At 39.5% G+C, this 11,465-nt stretch overlaps 1 protein-coding gene across 7 annotated transcripts in view; it reads left to right on the top strand.

Moving 5' to 3' along the window:
- Mtmr2 (myotubularin related protein 2) overlaps positions 1-10,846 on the top strand; it is a 68,750-nt gene extending 57,904 nt beyond the window's left edge. For all 7 annotated transcript variants that reach the window (XM_052752133.1, XM_052752175.1, XM_052752164.1 and 4 more), the window contains 6 exons: positions 1,266-1,451; positions 1,964-2,170; positions 5,882-5,974; positions 7,543-7,656; positions 9,114-9,290; positions 9,695-10,846. In XM_052752133.1, coding sequence (XP_052608093.1) covers positions 1,266-1,451; positions 1,964-2,170; positions 5,882-5,974; positions 7,543-7,656; positions 9,114-9,290; positions 9,695-9,856 — 939 coding nt within the window. In that variant the 3' untranslated portion in view covers positions 9,857-10,846. The remainder of the gene's footprint in view (positions 1-1,265; positions 1,452-1,963; positions 2,171-5,881; positions 5,975-7,542; positions 7,657-9,113; positions 9,291-9,694) is intronic.
- Positions 10,847-11,465: the final 619 nt, after the last annotated feature.

Genomic DNA, 11,465 nt, shown 5'->3' on the forward strand with positions numbered 1-11,465 from the left:
CCCATTCTCTTCAGAAGTCATCTTTGTTAACAAGTAGTACTGACATTAATTTTTGTGACAATCTTGAACATAAATTACTCTATAGACTAGAAATCTGACCAATTTTTTACCATTAGTTTGGAGTTGAATTCAGAGGTATCATAGTCATGATCCTATTAGTAGATTTGCTCCACTATCCTCCCAATTTGTTTTTGTTAGGGCTCCCAGAAGTGTGACTTTATATATGAGTTAGGTGAGACAGAAAATATTAAACTTGGGGAAATCAGGTTCTCTTTTTCAGCTATAGCTTGTTTTGAAAAGCATGTATTTTATTTTATAGATTTGAGGATAGTAATGTCAATAGGATTCTGTTTTATATATTAAATTTAAGATGAATTAGCTGCTTATAACATGAGCAAACTGATAGCTAATCTTGTCAAATTGAAAAGAGGGCTAGTGTATTTGTGAGGGCATTTTGAGAGAGAAAAGCTCTGACCTGACCAATGTGTCAATACACTTTTTGATTGAAACTTTAGATTTTGGAAAGTTTGGTATATAGAAGGTGGAGCTTAGCTGGAGGAAGGGGACTACTTGGGGTGTACCTTTGAGGGGTGACCCTCTGCCCTTCCTACTACTCCTCTCTGTACCCTGGCTAATGTGGGTGAATGGCTTCCTTTGCCATCCTCTTTCCCCGTGATGAACACCACACTCCAGAAAATGTGCAGCCTGCCTCTGAAGTCTGAAACCTGTGGAAGAGACTGTGAAGTCAATCTTCCCAAATAAATTCTTCCTCGAGGACCTTTTCACAGCAACAGAACACTAACTTGGAAGTCATTGTGGTTACAATGAGTTTGTTTTTCTGTTATTAAATGTGAAATGTTGTGAAAAGGAAAATAAGCTTGGATGGTTTAGTATGGGATTCTTGAATGTGGACTTGATAATCTGATTCTTTCAGCAAGTTTGAAGGGAAGTTTTTGTAAGAAGTTACAGATAGGATTTGATAACGCACAGGGAAAGTTTTCTTTAAAATGCTGAAGTACTTTGGGATGATTCAGAATTAAAATAGCGATCACATAGGCTTAGTACAGGCTTGGTTTTAGAAATGGTGTGAGGTGGTGTGTGTTTATTGCAAGTGGCCTGAGCTACTCCTGCTTCCCACAGGGCTTTCCTTATCCTCAGCAGTGTTCATCCTATTTCATACATTTTAGATATTGTATGGAACTTTATAATGGATGTCTACAAAAGATGACTGTGCATTCATTTATGATTTCTGTGCCCTTTTGCAGGCAAAGGGGGGAGGTTATGAAAGTGAAGATGCCTATCAAAATGCAGAACTCGTTTTTCTGGATATTCACAATATTCATGTTATGAGAGAATCATTACGAAAGCTTAAGGAGATTGTGTACCCCAACATTGAGGAAACTCACTGGTTGTCTAATTTGGAATCTACACACTGGCTGGAACACATTAAGGTGTGTATTTGCTATTCTTTCTCCAGGCCTCTACCCCTTTGTCTGCCTTGGCTCCTGTAACTGAAATCAGCAGGGGGACCTGCTGAGTAGTGGTCCAGTGGTCTGTACACACTCAGGTCTGAAAGAACTGCATCCATCGTGTGCTGTGCATGTTTCTGCTGCTGCTTGTTCCCTCTGGCATCTAAGTTCTGCTCATGCTCAGGATGGTGGTGTCTTTCACTTGTGACAGTCTTACCATGTTGTGTCCATTTCTAGTCTCTTAGTTCTCAACCCTACCCCACTTAATATGCCATTCTTCATTTACTTGCCTGCTCGAGACAAGTTCTCACTCTGAAGTCCAGGCAGGCCTCCGCTTCAGACATGAGCCTTGGCACCTGCCTCCTTTTTATTGATTGCTGATTGATGCTTCTTGCCATGTGACTGAGGTAGTTAGATGTAACAAAACTATATTAGTTTCTTTTAAGAAGTGTTCAACTGTTTTTTTTAACTTTCATCTTACAACTTGTTTCCAGCTCATTCTTGCAGGGGCTCTTAGGATTGCTGACAAGGTAGAGTCAGGGAAGACGTCCGTGGTGGTGCACTGCAGTGATGGCTGGGATCGCACGGCTCAGCTCACTTCCCTGGCCATGCTCATGTTGGATGGATACTACCGAACCATTCGAGGATTTGAAGTTCTTGTGGAGAAAGAGTGGCTAAGCTTTGGACACCGATTCCAGCTAGTGAGTACAGAACTTTTATTTTACTGTGTGTAGTCTTTGTGGTCATGGGGGGGGGGGGTGCATTTGTGTGCAAGCCAGGGGTGGTTGTTGGTTTTCTTCCTCAGTTACTGTCTACCTTACTTTTATTTAGAGATGTGGTCCTTCACTGAACCTGGAGACTATAGGTTCAGGGTAGGCTGCTAGCCAGCAATACTAAGACATCTGCCATTTCTGCCTGTCCATGCTGGGATTACAGGCATGCATATTATGCCTTCTAGGTGTTGGGACCAAACTCAGGTCTTGGTGTTTTTGTGGTAAATACTTTACTGACTGAGCTGCTCAACACCTTCATTTTTAATGTTTCAAAAGCATCTTGTGCAAGATAGAAAACTGGCCATTTATCCAGCAGAGTGAAGTCATGAGAACACTGTAGTTGGCAAAGTGTTAGTATATTCTTAATGTATTGCAGTCTGAACCCAGGGTGGGCCATCTGTCAGGCATCTGACCCTGTCTTTTCTATGATCTCTGCCTAGAAATTCAGCTGTTACTAATGGCCATGGTGCTCTCTCTCCAAATGGAGCAATAAAATACTGCTAGCTTTCCCTTTGGGTTTGTATGAAAATGACAGTGGTTCAATTATTAATTCAGTTATATATAATATTGCTAATGTAGATCAAGGTCTAAAGTAATTAGGAACTAAACTAATGGAATGAGAAAAATCTGGGGCCTAAATGGTTAAGAACACTTGCTCTTCTGGAGGATTTGAGTTCCGTTTCCCAGCACTCAGGTCTGGTGGCTCCCAAGCGCCTGTAACTCCAGTGCTAGAGGATCTGATGCTCATTTGGCCTCTGGGTGTCAGTCTTCATGTGCACATACTCATATACACATAAGAATAAAATATTTTAACTAAAGTTTAATGCCTTTGGACTAAAATCCACCTCCCTGATTATGCTTTCCATAAATTTGGAAAGTGGTACAGGTTCTCTTATGGAAATGACAAAATATTGAGCCCTGTATTGTTCAAAGTTTATTATTTATTTAGAACTTGGGATTAAACCCAAGACCACATACAGCCCAGACAAGCACTTAACCACTTACGTTTTGAGACATGGGGTCTTGCCACATTTCCCGGGCTGACCCCTAAATGTAGTTACAGTTGCACTTGTGACTCTCTAGCCTCAGTGCTGTGAGCAGCTGCAGTCTCCTGTCTGTACCACTGGGACTGGCCAATTGTTTATAGCAAATTTCACAATTAGGAGGTCCTGAGAATGTGTTGTTAGTGGGATTAAAAAGTTTGTTTATCTATAATCCAAAGTATATATCTAAAACAGCTAAAGTGTACCTACGAAATCAGTGTTTAGACTCATGTCCAGAAACAAGCATATACCCCTTCCTGAGGTCATCAGTCCCACTTAGACTCCCTGCTGGAATTTCTTTGTGATAATGAAATGAGGCTTCCTGCTTCCTATTGTCCCACACCCCCTTTGGAGACACATGAAAAACATTTCTTGTTGTTTTTCAGTGTTTGACCATAGCTCTCTCTCCACATTACCCATAAGCTTCAGCTTTTAGGATGAACATCCTTAATTGGTCTTTTTTCCCTACTCCAGTTGTCCACCAGTATTACTTAAGTCTGTCTACAAGTGTGGTACCTACAGCTTATCTCAGTTCATTAGTGAAATGGGATTATGTCCTCCTTGAAAAGAGAAAACACTTTGCCTTTGCTTCCTCATACTATGCTTTGGACTCAGGGCATTCTTTGGTGGGATGTTAGAATGGCTTCTATTCAGCACTGTATTGGAATCAGGAAACCTGAGAACAGTAACCTTGTAGACCTCTGTCATCCTTCTGTGTTATTTGTATTGGAATCAGAGTGAAGACTGGGGTCATCTTCCCAGGAAGGAGAAGTAGGATGGCAAGTGTCTGGGTTGGAGAATTAGCAATGACCAAGGCAAGAGTCTAGTTGAGGAAGAAGCCAGAGCATTAGAGGCCTAGATGGCACTGAGGATGTGGGTCCTGGCATCTGCACAGATGCTCTAGAAGGCACTGAGGATATTATGGGTCCTGGAATCTGCACAGATGCTCTAGAAGGCACTGAGGATATTATGGGTCCTGGAATTTGCACAGATGCTCTTCAATATCAGTCTCTAGAAGGGTTTACCAGCCGTGTTTATAAGTAACTTCAAAAAGCTGGCACTTAATATTGGTTGGCTCTTTTGAATGTCAGTTGTCAAGTACAACTGGGCACTTGCAGCATTGTTCTCAGTGGCTAACATTTCCCCATTTTTCTCTATACAATGTACTTACCAGGAAAAGCTCTTTAAAACATTCTTCCTTGAAAGAGGCGCGTGTTTCAGAACCGTAAACTGCCTGATTACTTGCTTTGGTCAGCCATTTTACTCTTTCTAGTTGCACCATTTCTTTCCTTAAAATAGAGATCATCCCATCAAGAAGGCATCCAGTCAAGACTAATGCTACAGTCAATCTGTTGAAGTTTATGAGGAAAACACTATATAGGTAGATAGTCTTTTTAGGAGCCTTTTTGGGGATTTATGGATGTTTTGAAATCTGTCAAAACTTAGAAAATGATAATATGTTTCTTAAGGTTATGAAATCCAGAAAAAAAAATTTTTTTTTTCTGACCTCCTAAATTCTTTTGTTCTCCTAATTTTCTACAATTTTTTGTAACATTATGCATTGGTTATGCAGAAAACACTAGCTCACAGTTATACAGAGCCTCCTGATTTATTGTTTCATTCTACTGTACCAGAGGCATATGTATGTGGTTTTATCAGAAAAGTGGATAAGGCATAAGTTTACTAAAACTCAGATCTTCAAATGATTAGCAACAAATACTGTCCGTAGTATTTTACATTAAGGAAAACAAACTACATTTTTGAAAACCATCCCATCAAATATTCAAGTCTTATGAGACCCATAGTTAACATGAAAATGTTATTTCCTTGCATTCTGATACATGGGATAATAGCAAATCACACATGTGCCTTCTCCATTTTGTTAGATTAAAATGTTTACTCCTAGGTAAGACTTATTAAAATTGATTTTTCCTGCTTTGCCAATGATATTGTCTAAGAAAACTTGATTTTCTTCCTTCAGTCATGAACATCTGCAGCATAGAATACATACAGTCTACTGTAGCCCAGCTTGACAACCACCAGCAGTATGCATTTGTACTACAAGTACCAATGCTGCACCCTGGGAAAGACGAACCAAAACACATCTTAGGAGTATGGCAATATTTTTACATGGAAGCCTGCCCCAGAAGTCTTATACCCCACTTTTTGAATGAATCCTTGCTTTGAGATTTTCAGTTGCATGGGAGGGACCTCATTTGTGTGAAGAACAGATCCAAGTACTTCCGAAAGTTCTTGGGATTTGTGCTAATGTAGTTATCTCCTGAGGAGGGGCCCTTTGTCCAGGCCCTTTCATAATGAATATCTTACTTATCACAGGAAGTTAAATCTCTAGGACAAAAATCTAGACTCTAAGGACTGTTTCTCCTCTGTTGTTTTAGAATCTGGGTCTCATTCATTAAAATAGTAATGTGGCAGTTGGCATGTGTGAAAATGTTAATAAATTTCCGCTTGGTAGAGTTGTGATTTCTACTTTGTAATACTTTCAAAGATGTTTTGAAGAAATTAAAATACTGACCAAATTATACTTTTATTTAAGTAAAATATCCTACATATGACATTTCATTCTTTGCTTCAGAGAATCGGCCATGGAGATAAGAACCATGCAGACGCAGACAGGTCACCTGTTTTCCTTCAGTTTATTGACTGTGTCTGGCAGATGACAAGACAGGTAACGCATCATACTAATACCCTTCTCACACATCTCTTCTAAGCTCAGAGTGGGGAGACTTGATCACTGATTGCCTTCTGATTCCTGGGTAGAATTCCCGGTAATAACAGCTGTTGTTATTGTCAGGTATTAAAACTTGTTTAGAGAAATATTAATGAACAGTTGGATAGTAGTAACATCTCAACCAGGGAACTGATAAAAATGTAAGAGAGTCCTCCTATGAAATAATAATCTTTGCTGAATGAAAGCTCTGTATACTTTGCTAAGGAAGATGAAGAAACAAGCTGCATTAATTCTAGCCAAACCAAACACTATTTTGAATTATTTTAGTTGTTTTTAAGAAAGAAGTGTTGGGAAAGAAAATGTAAGACAGGGATCACTGGGCCCCTTCTCAGTCATAGAGCTATGAGAGCCCTGTAACAGCCTTTTAGGCAGCGTGTTTGTTTGGAAGAGTTGTGTAAACTGCCTCAGTCTAGAAAGGTACTAGAAGATAACACTTGGTTCACAAAGGAAGCAGAGCCACAGGGTTTTGAAAATGGTTTCAGGAGTTGGGTTAAGCCCGAAAGCATATAGTTCTTGTCACTGGAGACACGCCAGGAAGACAAATAAGGCAAGAATCTGGACCAGCTATCTGATTGGCAGGATCCACCAACCCCTAACAAGATCGCTAGGTATATATAACCTGGGAGCTGGGACCGATTAGGGTGCTGTTGCGGTAGGATGGGGAAATTTGTTTTTTTTTTTAGAAACGTGATATAATTCTAAATCAAGAAGGGATTAAAAAAAAAACAACCAGAAGTTGAAAGCAGCTTAGGGGTATGTTAGCTACTTATCTAATCAAATATTAGCAGTAAACCACATGTCTCCATAGATTTTAGTTAGGTCAACAGGGACTTTTTCTAAAATGGCAAGGCAGTATTTTCCAGGTTGTTGTGGAATCTTTCACAAGCTCCTAATAAATACAGATTTACAAATAAGTTTCTGAATACTTTTGTAATACTGATATGGATATGATGGATTAAATTAAGCCTTTTGCTACCGTTTGATGGTCTGTAATTTAATTCTTCCATTGATGGTCCTCCAAAATTGGGTTGTATAGAATGAAGACACTCACTGAGGCTTGGGTAAGGGTGAATTCTATGTTGGACTGATGCTGCCAGTTGTGACTCACAGGACCTGTTTCTCAACCAGACAAATAGGTTGACTTGTAAGTTATCTGCATAATTGTACAGATACTGACTTCTTTGTGCATACTGATGGCATTTGCTGGACACATTTGATATTTTTAATTCTTAGAAATAAGACATGTTGAAATTAAAACTAAGCATAGAAGACCAGACTCATCAGAATTGCTCCAAGTCATAATTCAGTGGCTGGCAATTATAGAAGGTCAAGGCAGAGCAGACACAAAACCAGCATTAAGTCCACTCGATACTTGCTGCATGAGAGAAACTCAACCTTGGAAAGGAAAACAGAAAATGCCGTAATGGCTTAGGTAGTTTCAAATCTATCTGAATACTGTTACAAAGGATCTTCTCATGACAGAAAGAATTGTGCTCAATTTGCAGTTCCCTACTGCATTTGAATTCAATGAATATTTCCTCATTACCATCCTGGACCACTTGTACAGCTGTTTATTTGGGACATTCCTCTGTAACAGCGAACAGCAGAGGGGGAAAGAGGTAAAGTATAAGCTGTAGCTCTCACTCTGGTATGTATTTGGTTTTATTGTTTTTCACGAGATATACTAGGATTACTTCTACCCATGAAATGGGGATGAGGGAATCATCCTCTAATCCCAGAAAACTCTAGAGGCTAAGGTAGAAGGATCACAAATCTGAGGCCAGCCTTTTAAAACAGATCATGTCTCAAAATAAGTCTGAAGAAAAGATGCAGAGAGGATGCTGGAGATGTACAGTTCAGTGATGGATTGCTTGCCCAGCTCTGTCAGGTGCTGCGTTTAATCCTGCTACAGCAACAACAACAAACAAAAGAACCACTCTGTAGAGGTGTCACTGCTGGTGGTATTGGTAGCACCCTCCATGCACATCAACTTGTATTCTGAAAACTGTCAGAAAATAGGTTCTTCTGGGAGAGTACTCACACTGAAAAGCTCTGCTACCAGGTTCAGATGTTAGACTCACTAACATCCAAGTTCATTTTTGTTTGTAAAACAGGCAAATAGTATTTACTGTTGTGAAAATTAAGTGCTTCTTAGACTGTACCTTGCAGGTAGTATATCTAATAGTGAATGTATTTCTGTGCATTGTAGGCTTTCTGTATGTTATGGGATATTAGATAATCACAAATAGAGCACAGCAGTGTTCTAATTACTTTCAGTACGTCTTAATCATACAATTTAAATACCATAAACCCTCTTTTAAAGTGATAATTTAATGGTAGAGCCACAGAATCAGGACCATCACCATTTAATTTAGAGCATTTTCATCATAGCAGTCCATGTCCCGTCCCCCCTTCCCCCGCATCTTTTTGTCCACATTCCCCCAGGTTTGGGCAGATATTAACCTGGTTTCTCTGTGGATGGGCCTCTTGTGAACATTTCATTTAAATGGAATCTTCCAGCATGTGACCTTTGTATCTGGCTCCTTGCGTTAGTATCTTTTCAGTGTTTGTCATAGCACTCCCTTTCTCTTCATGGTCAAATAGTCTTCCACTGTGTCCATCAGTTGATGGTCTTTTGGGTTGTTCTTTATTTTGGCTGTTGTGAACAGTATTACTTTAAACATATGGAGCACTTTTATTTTTTGTGTATGGGCATGTGTGTTTGTATGGTGGGAGACCAGAGAAGGTATTGGATGCCCTGGAGCTGATTTTTTTTTTTTTTTTTTTTTTTTTTTGAGCTACCTGATGTGGATACATTTTGATCCTTTCTCCAGCACTGAGGCACTTCATGTACAAATATTTTTCAGTCTGCAAAGAATGGAATTGCTGGGTCCCTCAGGTTATCTGTGTTTAACTCTGAACAACTGCTTTCATTTTGAAGCAGGTCTGTCACCAAAGTGTCTAGTCCTTTTCCTCTGCTGTTCATTTTAATGATCACACAACACTACACAAATTTCACCTAAGGTTTAAACTGCTGATGTGGTAGGGAATCTTTACCTATTTTTTCCTCTTGCAGAATCTTCCTAAGAGGACAGTGTCATTGTGGTCCTACATAAACAGCCAGCTGGAAGATTTCACTAATCCTCTCTATGGGAGCTACTCCAATCATGTCCTTTACCCAGTAGCCAGCATGCGCCACCTAGAACTCTGGGTGGGATATTACATAAGGTGGAACCCCCGGATGAAACCACAGGTACAAATCTACAATACACAGTATGACTCTGCTAAGTCTGTCACACTGAGAACTCTGTCCATTACTGGTGATAATCCACAGTCGCAGAAGCACTGCATAAGGCAGTCATGAGACTTTCCCAACTGCACACATCCTGAAGAAAAACTTTATAAAAGTCTAAAAACTGCAGGTCCTGAAGAGTTTTAACCAAATGATGTATTTATTCTCAAGTAGCATCTTCTAGAAACACCTAAAGTCAGTGAAAGATCAGTGGTGACAATAAAACTTGAATTTAATTCCACTGAGGAACTGAAGTGTGGGGCTGCCCAACTGTTGAGCCAGCCAGTGTCACAAAGCCCAGGGAATGGTTAAGATCTTGAGTTTGGCTGGGATTCCTACTGTAGTGATTTTGTTTGCTCTTGCAGGAACCTATCCACAACAGATACAAAGAACTTCTTGCCAAAAGAGCAGAGCTTCAGAGAAAAGTAGAGGAACTTCAGAGAGAAATTTCCAACCGCTCAACCTCCTCTTCAGAGAGAGCCAGCTCTCCTGCACAGTGTGTGACTCCTGTCCAAACTGTTGTATGAAAGAACTATTAGTCGGGGCATTATTGCCAGGAAGTTGACATTACAGCACCTTATCGGTAGAAAGCCTTCTGTGTTTTAAACCCATCTATGGGAGAAACCTTCAGATGCTGTATTTATTTCAAGTCTCTCTTAGATGAGTTTAGAAATGCCCGGGGCAGGTGACAATGGAAATCATTTCATTTGTAATTAAAGTGTGACACTAATCTTTAGTCACCCAAAGAATACTCAAGTACTGGAATCCTGTATCCACGGTGGGAACAAATTTTTAATTTAAAGATGTCTTAAAAAAACTGAGCACCTGACACATAAGATCTCTAGGTGGGAGAAAAACAAGAGTAGCTGTTCTTATACCTGAGAGCATACGTACTGCACCTTGATGGACATGTTAGATCAAAATCACTTCTCAAATTTCCCAGTTTTTGTGGTATTTAATATAGTAAAAAGCATTGTCTTGAGATTATTATGGCGTATCAGTAGTTTAAGATTGCTGCTGACATTGTAATTAGGGTATTTTCAATGGCAGTTAGAAAATGATGCCTTATATATGTGCTTTGGTGGGGGGATGAAGGGACAAAGCAGTAACTGTCATCCAGGAATTCAAAGAACATTCCAGACCCTTCAGGCTAATTTCCATTTGTGTGTTGATCACTAACATCACGGACGACATTTTAGAAACTATTACTCTACTTTATCTTAATGCTAATTGGCAAGTTTTAAGACAGTATTTTAAAACCTTTAAAGTCTGACTTTAGTGCTCTGTTTAAGTTTCACATAGAACACTTTACCAAAGAACACACTGCATGTAAAGAGTTATAATCTCAGTGCCAGCAAGTAAAGCCTTGTTTCTCTACTCACTGGAGTTGGGTGCTGGTGTGAACAATTCACCTCCTGGTGTCTATTTACTCTGTATAAGAGCCATATGTAATGTACTGTATGTAACAAAGGAGCTTATTACCACTTGGGCTTTTAATTAAATGACTTCAAACTTTGTCCTTGTCCACAGTTGTCTAAAGTATCTCCCTCAACCCCACTCCCAAAATGTTACCTAGAAATGTTCAATTTGAGCCCACCTGTCCTTGACACCTAAATCAAACTAGAAATAACCCTATTCTCAGTTACTAATTCATTATTGTTTGAACTGTCATCCCGTTGTTACTGGAATTAGTGCAATGCACATATACACACAGGTCTCCTCATTCCTCTTTTATTTGTGCTTGTCTGGACATTGAACCTAGAGCCTCACACTTGCCAGGCAAGTGCTGTACTACCGAGCTATATCCCCACCATAACCCAGTATTAACAAAATTGGTACCAAATGCTTTAGTTTGATATAAAATTAGTTATAAGAAAATTTTTAGGGGGTATTTCTTACTAACCAGTATTCAAATAAGGTTTCTATAGTAGTTCACACTTTCATCTCTAGTCTGTTTTCCTCATTGAAACTTTTATCATCTTGGTATGGCACAAAGGGATGCAGATGGGATTCAAACATTAAAGCTGATTGTACAATCACTCAAAAGCCAGAGGAATATAAGTGAAACTCTTATCACGTTTACCTTCAAAACCTTCTGATGTCTTCTGTGACCTCCAAGAAATCTTCAGTGTGGAG

Source organism: Peromyscus californicus, unplaced genomic scaffold, assembly GCF_007827085.1.
Source record: "Peromyscus californicus insignis strain IS unplaced genomic scaffold, ASM782708v3 Scaffold_11__1_contigs__length_118956290, whole genome shotgun sequence".
In the NCBI taxonomy this organism is placed as follows: domain Eukaryota; kingdom Metazoa; phylum Chordata; class Mammalia; order Rodentia; family Cricetidae; genus Peromyscus; species Peromyscus californicus.